Consider the following 17,565-nt stretch of genomic DNA (forward strand, 5'->3'; position numbering starts at 1 on the left):
CAAGCGCAAGGCTTGCGCACGCCCTGCGCAGCGCCTTTTCTCCCAACGCGCACAACAAGAGTGCTCTTGGAAAAAAAGGAGGACTTTTGGTCCGGGAGTCCGGACGAGGACCCGTTATCAATCGATTTCTTCCCGACACCAAGCAAACCTTGGACGGTTATCAGCAGTTCTCGTCGAACCACCACCACTCTCCCACTCTCCCACTGGGCACAACTGCAGCAACGCCTATCTCTGAGTGGCTTTCTGAGACCCAGTCGACCAGTCGGCCCACGACCACGCGTAACAAGCAGCAAGCAGCAGCAGGAGTAGCAGTACATCGCATCGCCTCGCCTCGCCTCGCCGTGCCTCGCCGTCTCCCTCCCTCGCCGTCCAGGTCAGGTCCCTCTGTTCGTCCAGTGCAGGTCGCAGGTCCCGGTGCAGGCATCCTTGAGGCACCCTTGGCGGATTGGGCGTCCGGGAGAAGCCAAGCAGAAGCCGCAGAACACCCCGGGCCCCACCCAGCCGCCCACACCCCAGTCTGGGTGTGCTGAGTGTGCCCACTAGAAGGTTGCCCTGGACGGTGTCACGCTCCGCGAAAGTGACTGCGAAAGTGTGAGTGTGAGAGTCTGGGGAGGGTCCCACGGTCCCCAACATCCCGCTGCGTCGGCCGAAGTTGCGCTGACTTCTGACCCGAAGCAAGCGCAGCCATGGCTTCGCGGCCACCCCATCCAGATCCCATAAACCTCCCCCAATCTGCTCCGTCGGTGCTCGTATCCTCCGACAGACGTGACGACACCAATCCCCATCATGGCCGCCCCTACGAGCCTGCGGCTTCCATAGCTGCCGCCAGAGGCCGAGAGCAACACGATTTCTTCGCCCCTACTACCTCTGCGCAACCCAAACCCGCGCCTGATTGGGCCTCCCCTTACACAGAGACAGCAGCAGGTGTAACGCCGACCTCTGGTTCAGTCCCTCGGTTCTCTCTGAGTCCTGTGCAATTCCACGCCCACACTACAGCCCCGTCGCCTCCCCCTCCGCTGCCGGCCCGGTCCGCTGCTCGTTCTCCGTCCTCCTCGACTCAGGACCCGTTCGCCCCCCCGAGTCACAGCTTTTCCTCCCAACGACCGGCCCACCTCGGCAGCAACGCCCTGCGGCTGCAAACCGAACTTCGTCCCGGCTCTCCCCCGCATTCGAACTCCCACCACGGCTTCACGGCGCCAGCAAGGAACCCGAAGCCCTCGCCGAAACTCTCCTTGAGGCACATTCCTTCGGCCTCTTCCCTACGCTCGATCACGAGAACGCCCAGCTTCAAGGCCGGCAGCCTGTCCGGTGCCTTTGGTTCAGCCTCGGCTGCGAGCTCGACCGTGGCGAGTCCTGTCATTGCCGCGATGGGCGACGTTACTCCCTTGCCTTCCCCTCTGCTCTCGACACATTCTCCGGGACCATGGAAGCGCCATGCCAGCGAAGCCTCGGCCTTGCGGTCACCAGTCGACGATGGTCTCCCAGAAGCGATTCCAGAAGATCCCAAGACAGCAACCACCCCGACAAATGCAAAGTTCCGCGGGTATGCGGCGCTCTCATCACAGCATGCGGCGGGGATATTGGCCGAGAATGCAGTGGCCGAAAGGCCTGGATACCTTGCGAAACCCAAATCACATACCAGGAACAGGAGTATCAGCGATTACAAGCCAGATCCAATGTTGATACCTAAGCGGATGTCGACAGTTTCTGGATCGCGCGTGAAAGCTGACCATGCGAGCCTTTCCGAACCACATATGCGGCGGGAGCGTAACCTATCCGAAGCACGAGGTTTGACGCCCATCGAAAAGCCACCCACTCCACCTCCGAGCGAGTCCTCACTCAGTGCCACAGAATCATGCTCCTCGTCCAAGAGCTCGACGGCCTCCCTCACCAGCACCAGGAAGCACCCTCCACCGGAATACTTTGAAGCCTTTGGTAGGCATGACTCGAAACGACGTCGGTGGAGGGCTATTGGGCAGCTGGGCCAGGGTACTTTCAGTCGGGTCATGCTTGCGACGAGCCAGACATCACCTGCCTCGGACGACGAGGACATCTCCCCTAGCACCGTCCCCGTCACGCCAGATCTATCGGCACAGCACGAGCGGCGATCGCTCGTTGCGGTCAAGATTTGCGAGCATGGGGCTCTAGGCGGCGCCTCAGAAGAACGAATCGAGATGAGTCTCAAACGTGAACTAGAGGTTATGAAGTGCATCCGGCACCCATCTCTGGTGAACCTCAAGGCCTGGAGCATCGAATCGTCGCGGGCGATCCTTGTCCTCAGCTTTTATCCCGGCGGTGACCTCTTCGATGTTGCCAGTAAACATCGGGACCTACTCAGCCCTCCGCTTTTGAGCCGCATGTTCGCCGAGTTGATAGGCGCTGTCAGCTATCTTCACGGCAAGAAGATTGTCCATAGAGATATAAAACTCGAGAGTGAGTGCTTCCCCTTGCCTCCACATCCTCGTACCTTTTGATTGCATCATGTAAATCTGACTTCGGTGTTAGACGTCCTGGTCAATCTCACACCAGAGGAACTATGCGTGAAAGACGTGAACTGGGCGGCGTACCCATATCCCGTCATCACGCTTAGCGACCTCGGCCTCTCCCGACAAGTCGAGGATGACGAGGTGCTCACGACAAGATGCGGCTCAGATGATTACGCTGCACCTGAAGTAATAATGGGCCAGCCCTACGACGGCCGCGCCACCGATGCGTGGTCACTGGGCGTGCTTCTCTACGCGTTGTTGGAAGGCAGGTTACCTTTTGACCCCCACCCCGGTGCTGGCGATTATGCCATGCAATTGCGGATGCGGAGTCGCACTAGTCACCGTATCGCCCGCATAGAATGGCGGTGGATCGAGTACGGGGTCAAGGACGGTGAGGATGGAGAAGGGGACCACGAAGCGGACCTTGCCAAGTTTGATGCCAAGGGCTTGACCGGCGCCATGGAGGTTGTAGAAGGACTTCTCAAACGCGCAAAGAGCCGTTGGTCTGTGGCCAAGGTGGCCGAAACCAAATGGGTGTCTGATGCCATCCAGGTCCCTGACGGCATCAAGTTTAGAGAGGAAGAGGAAGGTGAGGAAGTTTAACAGCGTACTATACTATGATGGACGGTCCAGGCTGGGTGGGTGTTATCCGCACCCGGCCGGCACGAGGCATGGAACTCTTCTTGACCTCTCAAGCGGTTAGGTAGGGAAGAGGGAAAGGGAAATGCGGTATGGAGGTATAGGATTGGCATGGGAACCGAGCAATGAAAGCCAGGGAATCACATGCGGTCATTGGGAAGACGTAACAAAGGCTTCTTGGAGGGCAGATGCTGAAGAGGGGGATCACTCCTTTCTGAGATTCTTGGGGTGTTTACAGTTTGTGGGATAATTCCACGACGTCGGTGTTGCTTTTTTTTTTTTGCTTCTGCTCTTTTCTTCCAGCGTTGGAGGAAAACCATGTTTTAAAAGAGAACAAAATTGAAAGACAAATTCTGTGTGGTTTTTCCGCTGTATGATGCACTGACAGCACAGTTATTGGAGTTTTTGGGTATTATCGGGAAACAAGGGGGACAAAACAGATCTTGATATAGATCTTGGATTGGTTATCCTGAGCGATTCATGGCGCTGGGCTTGGTAGAGTTTAGCTACATTTATATATCCTTGTCTGAAGAAGGCTCACAAGCTGCCGCTGTTTGTTGGCTGGAAGCAATAGAGTTTGAAGAAAAACACTGTACAATCATAGAGCTCCAATAAGAGATGGAAAAAATAAAAGTCGAACCCATCTTGGATCAAGTGAACCGTACCATGGCGTATATGATTCGTTGATGTATAGAGAAATGACGTGCTTGAAATGAACACAGGTATGAATCCCAACATAAAACACGAATGGGTTGCTCAGACTGCTTTAGGTGATTGCTTGTTCTATATCACTATCAACGATCTAAGGACGCCAATATATCTCTACGCTCAAGTCTATACCTCTTCTTGTTTATCCATAATCCAGTCTCGTGTGTGGCCTCCAACCCAGATGTGGTGTGGATTCCCACTTCCTTCCAACACGCATGCGCGTACAACCATCCCCCAGAATAGAAAAGCCTCTACCCCAGTCTCATATATCTGAACCTTCCCCTTTTTACATCTACCTTCTCTACGTCCCTCCATGCCCTTTTCACCTCTTCTCCTCCCCCCAACTAACAAACCTCCTCACGTGCCACCCCTCCAACTCCCCACACGCCCTCCCAATCTCCTCCGTCACCACATCCACATTATCCATCTCACTAAAGATGTTAAAGTGATGACCCGGTATATCCACCACCTTGGTGATCAAGCCCTTTCTATACCCATCCCAACCCAAGTGCTTATCCTCCCGACAAACATCAACCCTGCTGACCGTCCCCTCCACCTCCCCAGGAACAGGCACCTTGTCCTTTGCCCTGAGAAGTATAACCGGAGGTGGTTTCCTTCCCTCCCAAGAAGGCAACTCCCACTCCCCCACCATCCTCGAGCTCTCAGAAAAACACCTCGTCACCTTCCTCTTCGTCTCCTCCTTCGTATGAGGCCCCCAGGCCGCCCCATTCCGGATGATCTTCAAAAACCCCTCACTCCCCCCTCTCCTCCAAGCCAAAGGACAGACAGAGTCAATCATGACTATCCCCAGCAGATTCAACCGGCTATCATCCCCCTCCTCCTTTGCCAACTGAGACGCCACCTCCAGCGACAAGAGCCCTCCCAGTGACCAACCACCAATGATCAGGTTCCCCCTCGGGACGACAGACTTGATGTATTCGATGTAGAGGCTGGCCATCTCGGGAATCCCGCCGGGGAACGGCTCGCCGGAATCGTAATGGGGGTTGGAGATGCCGTGGAGGGGGCGGTCGAGCTCGTTGAGGCAGTAGTAGGAGAATATCGTGCCGCCTCCGTCGTGGATTAGCACCAGGGGGGTGGGGGGGTTGGACCAGAGGGAGGACGACGGGGAGGAGGGGCCGGTTTGGATAAGGGAGGGGTTGTCGGGGAACATCTTTTTTTCCTTTCTTTCTTGATAAAACGAAAGAGTCAAAGTTTGATGGTTCCCACCGGATGTCGTTCCCTAGACCCCTTCAAAAATTGCACAGCCCAAAGTCGGATGTTATGAATCGTGCGGAGTGACAAAGACGTGATTCTCACTTGGTGTGTGAAGCTTGGGATCGAAGTTGTATGTTGAGGTACTGCAAACGCTACACGCTTTGAAAACTCACTCTCTCACAATCTTTGAATCTAGTTTGAGAATCTGGTTTGAAAATCTCACTTCATTCCCAAGTCGTGATGCCGGTCCAAAAAGCATGTCTGAGTAACGTCGGAATGCCTGCTGGCTGTGCCAGGATTATGTTCGTCAGCCCCGCCTTAATGCTGAGCTCATGCAAGTGTGGGTTGCAGTTTGGCCTGAAACCGGACATGATCGATATTGGAGCATTGTTTCGGCGGGATTCTGCCTGTCTTATCAAAAGATTACTCAGGGTTAGGGCTGGGTATACATCACCCCCTGAAATCACCGAACTATCCTCACTTGATTCACGCATCTTCATTGCACACATGTGTAAGTGAACGAGTACGGAAAGGCCAGTGCTTCGTAAAGGAGAACACGAAGAAAGGTTCTATAATACGAAACAATAAGGGTTTCAAAGCACACAGTGTGCTAATAATTACAAAGCTATCTATCAACGGCTTCTAAAGCCGAGATCTGAAAATCGCAAATGTGAAGCCCATTTCAAGCCGAAGGAGAAGAAAACGACAAGGGTGTGAAGTGGCGCTCAGAAGTCGAATCATGCCCAGTGCTCCAGTTAAGCTGAGTAGACGAGGCACAATCAGTAGTCCACTCCGAGGCTCCCAAGGTCGAATCATTCTGAGTCTCTAAGCCAAGCTCATCACTCGAATCGTCCTCAAAAGTCGAATGATACTCCGCAACAGATTCGGCCTCCTCCACAGGGGCAACAAAATGCTTGCGAAGGAAAGAGAGAAATTCGTCCAGTGTAGAGAGAGGGCCAATATGAGCCACATATCCATCTGGCCGAACGAACATATACCCAGGCAGAGACTGCTCAGAGAAGCCGAATCGTTTGAGGAGTGTCTCCTCCACCAACTCTGAAGGCCAGATATAATAGTCGTTCAAGGCGATTGCAGGTTCATCTTTAGCCTTTCGGTAAATAAAGTGCACGTCCAACCTGAAAGAAACCGCGCTCAACACCTTCTCTTTGGCATACTCCAACGCATTGGTCTGTTCTTCGGAATGTTCTCCAGAGAACAACAAAAGATGGTGGGAACTGCCCACGCAGAGTGCCTGTACGGTGGTCGAAATAATTCCCGTGTTTCTCGATGTCAGCCAGAGCTTTCCATCAGGCAGACGGTCCCCTCCCTGAATTCGACCATCGAAACCTGCGGCAGTTCCAACGATTGGGCTCACTCCACGATATGTGACACCAAACATGGACAGAAATTTGTAAAACGCTCTATTCCACCAATCTGTGGGGGTGAGCCATGGCAAAATGTACCTGACTGCGAAGTTGCGAATGGGTATGAAAAAGCGGTTGGTGCTGGTCATGAATGCTATTCAAACTGGGTTAGCCGTTTGTTCAAATAACATATTTCATAATGACATACTGAACATTCGATCCGTACTTGACAAAAGCTCTTGTCCAATAGGGTGTCTTTCGATGTGGTATGTATCCAGGAAGGCGTCTGGATCTTGAACCTGTCCCTGTAAAACAAAAGCTAGTTTCCATCCCAGATTGATGGCATCCTGAATTCCGGTGTTCATGCCCTTTCCACCGACAGGGGAAGAGATATGAGCTGCATCACCAGCAATAAAGATTCTCCTGTCGCGGTATTTGTTGACACCTTTGAGGTGTAGCCGGAACCTGCTGATCCACACTGGGTCTTCCAAAGTCCCTGAGCCTGGAGGGGTGAACTTGTCGAACAATGACTGGAAATGTTCGAGAGTCGGCACTGAACTGGTATCACCCTGTTGGTCAAACGTGGCCGCCGGACCTGACACCACAATACGGAAGAGGTCTTGACGAATAGGAAATATGGCAAACATTCCCTCTCGGGAAATCTGCAATAAGCCTTGGTCCTGCCGGCGGAGGTTGTTCCTGATTTGGACGTCGCAGAGGAGAAAGGATTGCGGGTAGCTCGACCCTTCCCAAACCATGCCTTCACCTGCTTGACGAACAACAGAACGCGCACCATCACAGCCAATGACGTACTTGGAGCGGACAGCTTCCACTTTCCCATCGTGACTTTGCAATTTTGTGGTGATGACTTTGTCATCCTGGACAATGCTGGTGGCGGTAAGGGAGCGTTCAATATTGACACCATGAGAAGACAGCGACTCAAGGAGAAAACGTTCCGTTTCGGCTTGAGAGATGTTAAGTGGTAGCGGGAATCTGGTGTCGCTGGCCTTGAACTGGTTGAGCGCAATGGCACCTGCTGGTTTGCCGTCAAGGCAAAGGGCCATGCCCTGGAGAATACGTCCACGAGGGATGAGCTCCTCGGCAGCGCCATAGCGACTGAATAGTTCCAGTGTTCGAGGTTGAATAATCAGAGCACGACTCGTGGGAGAGGGAGCGTGTAGTTTGTCGACCTATTCTATTTGTAAGCCGAACGGATTTCCAGGGCAAGCAGTGTTGTGCAGCACAGAAAGATCCTCACGATTCGAAAAGACACCTGATGCAATACCAACTCCAAGGCCAATGCCATGCCAACAGGACCACCACCGACGATGAGGACATCGCAATCTGTGGTGGGATTCTCGACCTTGGCGTTGTCGTCCATGATGTCTGTTGAATACCAGCTGGTTGCCAGTGCTGAAGGTGCTTGTTATCCTAGCAGCTCAAAATTGAAGGAATAAGTATGCTGACAAGAAGTATGCCGAGGCTTTCTGGGTTCAAGATATCGTCGATTCACAAGACCTACACTGTCGGCCGTAAATGAACGCTTTCTTTGCTACTGGTCAAGGAGCGGGTGCTTTAGGAAGCGACCATCTTTGAATTTTGCAAGTGTCAGAAATCCTCCTTCCCAAGCAGAGGGCTAAAAGTCCGCCTTAGGCCATGATAGCGATATTATCCGCTTGAGAACCTCTACGGCAGGTACGACTATGGTCAACAGACCGCTTCTCATGACTTCAGGCGACTTCAAGTTGAAGCAAGGTTGGTGCCGAGCAGCTGAATTTCGTCAAGTTTGAGTGAAATGGCCTAAGATAGTTGATCTATTCTCATTGTAATAATCTTAGCATGCAGATACGGTTTGAAAGAATGATCTCCGTGGTTTGAACATGCTGCGTCGGTGTAAGTCAGTCAACAAAGGCACATTAAACATGCGCCCACTTTGTCCTGACATGATTACTAGCAGTTCATAAGTGACCTGACTGTCATTTGCTCGCACCATGCATGACTACCAACCTGTCAAGTTTGTAACCCTTCATTCAACATTTCGTGATATTTGTTAAGGGGCTTCAGGGTTATATATGAGAATATCATGCCATCAGGCCGTGTAACCCTTATCGATAACAGCAGCGTAATGGAGCACGGACGTCTGTGGGCGCTTCTAGTGTACTTCACTGAAAGCTCGAAGATGGCAAACAAACTTCCGACTCAAATCAATTGGTTCTTTTTTGTCTCTATGATTTCATCTGGTGTAAGGGCTTGCTCTTCTCCAAACATCTTTATATAGAAACTACGCACAGTATTTGTGGCTGGTGCTACCCGCCTTCAACAAGGAGGTTTGTCGGCTTGACTTCACTCATCACTAACTTACCACCATCCACGATGGAGCTAGGCAAATCCCGCCATGCACCTTGGAATAGAGGGAAAGCCACGCCGCCAACAGTACACTCCAGCAACTACCGGTCAACCTCGCTAACCGTCAATCCTGCGCCCACTTCATCCACAACTACCACCACCATCTACCTCTCTGACAACAACATCATCACCAACCCCATATATCCCACCCCTCAGAGCCGCTCCCACCCACCACCATCCTCACATACCCCCAACCCCCACAAATCCACCGCCCTCAGAGCGGCCCTAGAACTCTCCCGTTACCGCAAGATCCTCCGTCGCCTTCAATGGAAGTCACAATTCCTCGACAGCGGCTACCAACTCGCCACCCACCGCCTCAGCCAGGACCCCCAGCAAGTAGCTGAACGAGAGCTCATGTTCAAACTGGACTTTTTCGAGTACTACATGCTCATAGAGCGAGCGGTAGTTCATCTCCTCGCCGTCTTTGGCGTAGACATTGACCGGCACACCATCTCCGAATCCAGCCGTGACGTTTCACCGGTGAAACAGAGTCAAGGCCAGAGACTCGGTCTTTCAGGTAGTCGCTGGGGCCGAGATGGTAACAACAGATCCAACCACCGATATCACGCCAACGTCCTCGAAGCCCTGGATAAACCCCACAACCCCCTCCATGGGATCCTTGGACAGGGAGAGGTGAGGAAGCAACTTGGGAGGGCGAAGGATCTTCGGAATAGGTGGAAGACAGCCGGGGAGGAGATTGACGACGGGGGCTTCCTAGGTCAGCAACAGCCGAGGGAATGGCAGATGACGAAGAAGATAGCGGCGCCGTTGGAGACGTATGATTTGTCTAATATGTTGAGGGCGATCTCGAGTGGGTTTGGGGAGGCGGGGCGGTTGGCGGAGGAGTATGTCATGAGCTTTGAGTCGGTGGTGATGAGCGGTGGGGAGGGAAGCGGTGATATGGTCATGGCTGATGAGAATGGGGAGCCGATGCTGGATTGGGGGGCGGCGATTAGGAATGAGGAGACACAGTGGGATTTTATGGTGGATGCAATGGATTGGGAGGCGGTTTGAGGCTTTGTTGCAGGTGTTTTGGTTGCATAGCTTGGTTATTATTTCGAAGTACCATTGCTGGAGTTTGTGGGCATCGGGTGTGCGTTGTGAGCGTGTTGACTTGGTTAGCATTGAAGCTGTCATGGAGATGGTTGTGGTTAGAAACAGAACGACTTGACCTAGATACCCTGTAGTTTGAACGACTTGTGCATATTTCCTTAGAATTGATACAACCCACGCAAAAAAAAAAAAAAAAAACATCATGGTGAAAGGGAATATGGAGATTATGTGCAAGGCCGTGGTGGCTAATGAGCTAAGAGCAGATGGTCCATGGTTTATATATTAGGTCCACGTTGTGTCATTTATCGTCTCCTACCAGCACCACTCCCAGTTCAAATGGTCGAGTGGTATGGGTGGGAGAGGGGATCTTCCCAGCCCTGGTGAGAGGTGCCGGTGCTCGTGTTCACCACAGAGTGCCGCTCATCAGGATGTTCCCGTTCGATTCCTGACACCACCTACGATTAGCAAAATCCCAAGAGAATTTTGTAGCTGGTAAACCCCCTAGGTTGGGAGGGGGGCCGGTAAGCTTTTGCTTTTTTTCTTGAATATTCTTTTGTTTGCTTCAGTCCCATTGATAATGAATGGCCTCTTGGTTATTTTTTACTCCAACTCAGACCCTCCTCGACGGTCAAATTAGTAGTAGCAAAGCCTCGGCGGATGCCTCGACCAGTTCGTGTGAGCCAAACGGGATAGATGGAAACATGCGGTACGACAAGACTAACACGACGAGGTGGACGCAAACGCGGGTATACAGAGCACGCAGCAAGGCAAAGGGAAGAGGCATAGCATGACGATTCTGCAACGGTCATGTAGGCTCAATGTACCGTACAGTAGCGCAGTCTTTACACACGACGCGGTGATCTGATCCCAGCATTACACCGGACGTTTGCGGGGAATACACAACATGTTGCCATTAGGTGATACTCTGACAACCATATCCAAAACTCGAGAGTGTGGAACGATAACGGTCAGTAAGGCTCATGTTGTGAGACGTCTAACGGCGAGCAAACAAGCCGCCGAGATGACTCGCAATGAAATCCAGACGGTAACGTTACTCAGCCTCCTGATCGACTCGAGTCTACAAATCTCGTTGGCGAGGTGGAAAACAACGTTGGCCATGCTGTCAGACAGGAAGGAATGCTCCTTCCAACATTCTGTCGCACAACAGCCTCAGCTGAAGAGAAAGTCGCACTTGGTCCGAACCAACGGATCAACACCTTCTCTTGTCAGCAGCAACGGTCAAGACAGATGTGGCTTGCATCTTCAACTTGAACCCCACAACAGCCACCAAGCGGAGTCGATCCACAAAACCAAAAATAAAACAAGAAAACAGACTTGATTGATGGAATGCTTCACAACCGTTGTGTCTATATGAGCTGTTGGAGTAGGAGCCCGAGAAAACACAGCTACTGCAAGTTTATTAGCCGCGTAGGTGGGTAGGTGGGAATAGGGTCGAATACGAGGTCGTCTCCAAGATCTCCAACGGCTCCCGTGACTACCGCTTAGCGACCCCAATTGCCGATCTTCAGTCGAGACCCACTGCCAACTCAACATACGCACTTTCTACATTCTAGAAACCTCGTACGGGAACCACGGACTCCCGTCTCTCGTGAAGAGAAAGACGTCGTCAGCATTCCTTCCTTCAGGCTGAGCTTCATCGTATCGTGGAACAACAAAAAATGCAGTGCACTCTAGACAGTCCGGGGCGATGCAGAGCACATGGTTGGTCACGGCCGTTGTTGACATTTCCTCCCCAGAAAGAAACCAAGATTGATCCAACGATCTGGAGATGGGTGGATGGTTGTAGCTGCTTCGGTTGTTGTTTGCCAACTCTCGCTTCCTCCCTCATGGATGCCCCATCGCTTGGCTATGACGCCAGGTAGGGAAGGGCCACCGCGACATCGTATCGTATTTGCAACCCTCCACATCGTATCATGAAAGGCGAACGATTCCGGATTCGGCAACCGGCGGGCTTTGCTTTCCTGCTGTGTGCCTTGGGAGGTGAATCGACTCGGATGGAGTGCTCCTCACGAGGCTGATGGAGCTCAGAGAAGGAGCTTCGGGGAGGGGAAAGCGGAGGATATAAGATCTCAAGCCTGTCCTCCACCTCGACTTCATTCTCTTTTCTCTCTCTCTCTCAATCACCCGCTCCAACAGTTTCAACTCCGTTCAAGCACGCTTCTTCTCGGACTCAGCATCATTCAGACGCATCATTTCTCTTCTTCAAAAGGCACAACTTGCGATATTCCACCATTATGCACTTCTCCAAGATCTTCAGCATCTTCACTTTTGCCGCCGCGGCGTCGGCAACCACAGGTAAGCCCTCATTCCGATCACCTCCTTTCGTCTCTCACCACCTCCCCGATGCCAACTGACACACCCTCCAACAGTCTCTTACGACATCGGCTATGACGACCCTAACCGCAGCCTCGAGTCGGTCGCCTGCTCGGATGGCGTGAACGGTCTTATCTGGAAGTACGGCTGGAAGAAGCAGGGCGACGTTAGGAATTTCCCCTTTATTGGAGGCGCTCAGGCGGTGGCGGGCTGGAACTCTCCCAACTGCGGCACTTGCTGGTCGGCGACGTGGAACGGCAACACTATATATGTGCTGGCTATTGACCACACTGGCTCGGGCCTTAACTTGGGATTGCGCGGGATGGATGCTCTGACTAACGGCCATGGGCAGGAGCTGGGCCGTGTTGATGCTGTTGTTGCTCAGGTGCCTATCAGTCGGTGCGGTCTCTAGAATGGGTTGGATGGGCATTTGTAAGGGGCGTGAACATTGGGGTTTGACATCATGGATTGGGCGGGAGTGGAATTATGATGGAATGACATACTACTTGTAATGAAGTAATGGAAGGTTATGACATGGTTATCGTCGATGCTGTGGTATCTGTGACTTGAGGAAGGCGGTGATGTCTGTGATCATTTCGGGATAGAACCAGTGGCCGAGACCTGGGTATTCGTTCCAGGAGGTGTTGACGCTCAGTTCTGAGAGAGTCGATGCTGCCTCTTTGCCATGAGCGATGAGGACTTTGTCATCTTCGGTTCCATGAGCCAGAAACACAGGTGTATCAAAGGAATTTGGACGAGTGATAGGACTGTTGCCTTCCAGCTCCAGACTTTCTCGCAAAGCCTGCACAGCAGCAGCTTCGACATCTTGCGGCTTGTCCTCATCATCCTCACCATTACCTCCAAATGGGTCAAACCCATCTTCTTCGGTGTCACCCTTTCTGCTAGCGAAGTCTTTCGTCGCCCTTTGAACTGTCCTAACAAAAGGCAACCATCCGCACATTCCCACGCAGCGGCCTAGTGGTTTCCCTTCCCAAAGCAGCAAAGCCATCAACGAAGCTGCACACCCTTGACTCAACCCCCCGAGGAACATCTTCCTCGAGTCACCACCCAGCAGCGCAATTTCCTGTCTGAGTAGATCATGGAGATATGATGTGGTCCGTTGAAGTCCGTCAATAGACCTCCACTCGTCCTGGCCTGGGTTGAGGACCGAGGCGGGGGAGTCGAGGTGCCAGCCGTCGAACCATTGGGTGATGAGGGAGCGGGCGTAGATTGTTGCTCGGGACTTTGGGGCGGTGGGGAGGATGATTTTGAGAGAAGGAAACGATCGTTGGAGGGGGGAGCAGAAAGGGAGGAGGGAGGAGGGGGAATTGCCTCTGCCGTGGAGGAGGACGAGTGTGAAGCTGTGAGGGGGGTTGAGAGGGGGGAGGATGAGAGGGTCGGGGAAGGGGGGAGACATTTTGTGGGACATGAATTGGGTGAGAGATGGGGAAGAATGGGGAATGGAAGGGGGAGAGACGATAGGTTTTCGTTCGTTGGGGTTTGGTCTGTTGGTTGGTGGGTGATTTTCTTTGTCGGCAGAGGCGGTATGATCGTGAAGATGAAATGAAGGCAGGAAGATTTGAATGCAAACAACAGAGCTTGAAGCTATACCCATCTTTGAATTGACATCATCACGGTGGTGTCAGGGTCTCCCCTTGTGCAGCTGTGCAAGGGGTCCTGCGCAAGCCAAAATGCCAAGCGCAACTTTACACCAATCATTTCGCTGCCCGGATCAGCCTTCCGCAGGGGCATCAAGGTGCGCAAGCTCCACCAGCCCGCCTCGCAACCTCCGCCTGACAACGGGGAGCACATGATGCGACACAGCCCACCGCCTCCAGCAGAAGACATGTTGTATCATTGCGCCAACATCATCTGCATTGCTTGATACTTGTTCATCAATAACATTCAAACCACCATTGAATTGACAACTGTTGCCCATTAGCAGCACTTGCACCATGGCGCCCTCTCTGCGCGACATCGTCTCACAAGCCACGAGCTTCATCTCCCAACTCCCACTCCTCGGCGGCGGCAGTGATAGCTTCCAACCACCGAGCGATGTCTCCTTCTACGATCCCCTTACCAGCGGCCCATCATGTCCCATCGATGGCCCGGTGAGCTGCCACAACAGCACACCGATTGCAGAGCCCAACTCGTGTTGCTTTGTCTACCCCGGCGGCAAGATCCTCCTCACGCAGTTTTGGGATCAGCAAGTCCATGCTGGGGGCGCTGAGGAGGACTGGACTCTTCACGGGCTATGGTGCGTACATTTTTTTTTTCAACCGCGGCCATGGGGGGCAAAAGAGGGAGATATCTACAGCCGAAAGAAGAGGGGATATGCCCAAGAGTAGAACGTGCTTGACCAGCCCACATTGCAATGGAAAAGATAACAGTGGGAATAACAACGAGTGCTAATCATGCCTCTCAAATAGGCCCGACCTCTGCGATGGCACCTACGACCAGTTCTGCAACATGACTCCGCAGTACCACAACATCACTGCCGTTCTAGAGCAGCATGGTCAGCATGAACTCGTTCAGTTCATGGATCGGTATTGGCTGGCATCTTCGTGAGTCCTTTTTGCCTCGTCCGAAAGTGCGATCTCTCGGCACGGGTGATACGGAAGTAGAGAAGAGAAGCGATGAAGAGGATCATGAGCTTCAACTCTTCCGGGCCGACCTCGGGCTCTGTTTTCCTATTTGGGCCAGAAGCTAACGTTTGGAACCATTTAGGGGACCAAACTCCAGACTGTGGGAGCACGAGTTCAACAAGCACGGCACATGCATCAACACTCTTGCCCCTGCGTGCTATGGCGACTCGCATAAACCGGGGCTGGAGGTGGTTGATTACTTTCAGCGCGCTGCCGCCCTCTTTCGGACGCTGGATACCTACCACGCTCTTCAAACCGCCGGGATCGTCCCCCACCCGAGGAAGCACTACCCTCTTGCTGATGTCCAGGCCGCTCTGGAGAAGTACAGTGGCGGGAAAGTGGTGCTCCGCTGCGGTGGACGTCGCGATGTGCTCCACGAGGCCTGGTATGTCTACTTTATCAGAGGCAGCTTGCAGACCGGAGACTTCATTCCGGCTCAGGACCGCGGTGGCAAGGAGGAAGACGCTGGCAACTGTGCCCCCTGGATCAAGTACCTGCCCAAGAGGCACCCAAGAGGAGCGGACTTGTAAGAGGTAATAGATAATGTGTTGATCAGAGGGGGGGCTTGGGGTTTGGTTGGGTTCGGCGTTGCTCGGCGTCTTTGCTTCTTGGTTTATGGATTTACCTGCTTGATTACTTCTTATAGACTTGGGCTGTTTGCTGAGCGCTTTTGTAGACAGCGTCTGTCAGATTCGGACTGGATCACCCGGCTGCTCCCATGTGGTGGTCTGGGGATGGGTTGGTCGTCTAGAATATTTGGGACTGGTGTGTGTACACTGCAGATATATGCACATGATAACGATACATACCTTGTTGAAGAGAGGTCATACCGCAGCGTATGCCGTTGCCGAGATGGTGGGAAAGGATGATTGTCTGACATCCGCCTCAGCACAGAGAGGCTGCTGTCAATACGCCACGAGGATGATGTCTTGCCTAAGCGATCCGAGCATGTCCCGATGGTTTCTCTCCTGTTTCGGATATGATGTATGCGGTGGCCAGCAGAACACGTGCGCCCTCTGGACCTAAATCGGGAGTGATGTAGGGAGGTGTTGGCTATAGGTCTGTTCCCAATGAAGCTATCCCGGCTTCACCCCGAAAAGCATTGAATCGTCATAGCCCGAAGACGAAGGGCCAACTTAAAGGACCGACTCGGCCCTGCGCGCAGAGGTGCAAGCGCGCGGAGGTTGGGTCGTAAAGAGGGAAGAAGTGGGTTCTTTTGTTTTGTTCAGGACATTCTTGCAGGTCCGGGTACCACCATATCGGACCCTACTTCGCGGCCGCACAACACGTAACCCCCGGTTCGGACGCAAGCGAGGGTCGAGGTGGCGTTCGAGACCTATCATGCAAAAGCTCATGAGCCCAAGCCGCCCAGCCAGGGCCGTTTAGGCCAGTTCTCCGTAGTAGCTGGCTACTCCGAGATCCGGGACCCGGTCGGTGCGGAGTAGTAGCATACATACACAAACTTCATGCTACCGCCGGTTGGCTGGCTGGCTGGCCTGACAACACAGAACCGCGCAGGAGGATTGTGGAGAGAGAGGGCAGGGGGGAATAACATGGAGAAGCAAGTCTAGCTTAGCTACAACTCTTGTTTAAGCTATCAAAGCTTCTTCTCGGATATACTCTCTCTCCTCTCTCCCCGCACCTGACATCGGTCCGAACCCCAACCTGTCCGGGGCCAAAAGTCGACAAGCAATGCAAGGCACCGCCGTTGTAGCCGACCGTTTGACGTGGGGAAACCTCAAGTAGGAAAGCCTCCACCATTGCTCTTCGGCCCTTCTGAAGACAGAAAACTTGAAGTTTTCAGGGCCATGAGCAAGTCTGGGGAGGGCATGATGTGATGATTTGTGTCCATTACCCCACAATATTCTTCCCGAAAACCTGGGGGTTTTGGTCTGGGGAAAAAAGAAGGGTTCGAAACCGTTGGGATAAGCACGGATTTCGGGAAGAGGAAGCAAGATAACGGCGTTTGGCAATCCCTAGTGCGAGGGGGGCAGTCGATAGGTGTGACATGTTATACAATCCATGTTTTTGTTTCTGAGCTCGGGAGCAGCTGCAAAATGGGTTTCGCAAAAATGGCCTTGCTCGCTTGATCCGGGCATCCTGACATGTGAATCTGAATCCATGTCCCATCTTGAACAAGGCTGAGAATGATCGTGTTGTATTAGTTGGCAAGGCTGAAACCAGGTTTCCCCAGCCCTGTGGGAATGGCGAATGAACGACTCCGTTTGACGGGAGAGTCGCTTCCGGGAGAGCAGCGCGGATTGCGCACATGATCGTGGTGGGATGATGGACGGTAGCGAGCGCAACACATGCTGTCCGTAACGACTGAGAGCCAGCGCCAAGGAATGAGGCTTTGGAGTTCTGGCTTGTCGTTGACGACGGCTTCAAGCAGAGGGCAGCCTTTTCGGACCGACTGTGGAGGTGTGAGGGCCTGAGACCAAAGGCGTCGATTGGTGGCTCTTGGGGCCTCTCTCCGCATTCCCAAGCCACCCCTGTTAACCCCAGCTCCCCAGCTTTTTCCCGCAATTCCAATGCGACGTTTTCACCTTCTCCCGCGAGCATGAGAAGGCTGGTTCCGTTTTGCGAGACGTTTTTTTCCTTGATCTGCTGGTCGTGACAATGGTCCGCGATGAGAGGTTGCAGTCCCTGTGGATCATATTACACCCACTACCTAGCCAGAGATGATGTGCATAGGTACTGTACCTTTGTGTAAGA

General features: G+C 52.9%; 7 protein-coding genes across 7 annotated transcripts; 4 read left to right on the forward strand and 3 right to left on the reverse strand.

Moving 5' to 3' along the window:
* The first annotated feature begins 425 nt into the window (after positions 1–425).
* On the forward strand, positions 426–3,767 carry QC764_203990 (uncharacterized protein). Its single transcript, XM_062944098.1, has 2 exons — positions 426–2,433; positions 2,506–3,767. The coding sequence occupies exons 1-2, from the start codon at positions 687–689 to the stop codon at positions 3,087–3,089; spliced, it is 2,331 nt and encodes a 776-aa protein (XP_062802888.1). The 5' UTR covers positions 426–686; the 3' UTR covers positions 3,090–3,767.
* A 388-nt stretch (positions 3,768–4,155) lies between these two features.
* On the reverse strand, positions 4,156–5,004 carry QC764_204000 (uncharacterized protein; the record flags this gene model as incomplete). The annotated part of the gene is made up of 1 exon (XM_062944099.1): positions 4,156–5,004. One exon carries the CDS (start codon positions 5,002–5,004, stop codon positions 4,156–4,158), a length of 849 nt encoding a protein of 282 aa, XP_062802889.1.
* A 592-nt stretch (positions 5,005–5,596) lies between these two features.
* QC764_204010 (uncharacterized protein) lies at positions 5,597–7,910 on the reverse strand. Its single transcript, XM_062944100.1, has 3 exons — positions 7,671–7,910; positions 6,621–7,602; positions 5,597–6,566 (listed from the first exon to the last, which is right to left on the reverse strand). The coding sequence occupies exons 1-3, from the start codon at positions 7,791–7,793 to the stop codon at positions 5,731–5,733; spliced, it is 1,941 nt and encodes a 646-aa protein (XP_062802890.1). The 5' UTR covers positions 7,794–7,910; the 3' UTR covers positions 5,597–5,730.
* Positions 7,911–8,785: 875 nt separating this feature from the next.
* QC764_204020 (uncharacterized protein) lies at positions 8,786–9,832 on the forward strand (the record flags this gene model as incomplete). Its single annotated transcript, XM_062944101.1, has 1 exon — positions 8,786–9,832. The coding sequence occupies one exon, from the start codon at positions 8,786–8,788 to the stop codon at positions 9,830–9,832; it is 1,047 nt and encodes a 348-aa protein (XP_062802891.1).
* Positions 9,833–10,971: 1,139 nt separating this feature from the next.
* Positions 10,972–12,742, forward strand: QC764_204030 (uncharacterized protein). The gene is made up of 2 exons (XM_062944102.1): positions 10,972–12,187; positions 12,262–12,742. Exons 1-2 carry the CDS (start codon positions 12,127–12,129, stop codon positions 12,615–12,617), a joined length of 417 nt encoding a protein of 138 aa, XP_062802892.1. The 5' UTR covers positions 10,972–12,126; the 3' UTR covers positions 12,618–12,742.
* A 1-nt stretch (position 12,743) lies between these two features.
* QC764_204040 (uncharacterized protein) lies at positions 12,744–13,820 on the reverse strand (the record flags this gene model as incomplete). The annotated part of the gene is made up of 1 exon (XM_062944103.1): positions 12,744–13,820. The coding sequence occupies one exon, from the start codon at positions 13,818–13,820 to the stop codon at positions 12,744–12,746; it is 1,077 nt and encodes a 358-aa protein (XP_062802893.1).
* Positions 13,821–13,997: 177 nt separating this feature from the next.
* RBT7 (Ribonuclease T2 precursor (RNase T2)) lies at positions 13,998–15,673 on the forward strand. The gene is made up of 3 exons (XM_062944104.1): positions 13,998–14,462; positions 14,635–14,769; positions 14,933–15,673. The coding sequence occupies exons 1-3, from the start codon at positions 14,161–14,163 to the stop codon at positions 15,378–15,380; spliced, it is 885 nt and encodes a 294-aa protein (XP_062802894.1). The 5' UTR covers positions 13,998–14,160; the 3' UTR covers positions 15,381–15,673.
* Positions 15,674–17,565: the final 1,892 nt, after the last annotated feature.

The sequence above is a fragment of the Podospora pseudoanserina genome, chromosome 2 (genome assembly GCF_035222485.1).
Source record: "Podospora pseudoanserina strain CBS 124.78 chromosome 2, whole genome shotgun sequence".
NCBI classification, from domain to species: domain Eukaryota; kingdom Fungi; phylum Ascomycota; class Sordariomycetes; order Sordariales; family Podosporaceae; genus Podospora; species Podospora pseudoanserina.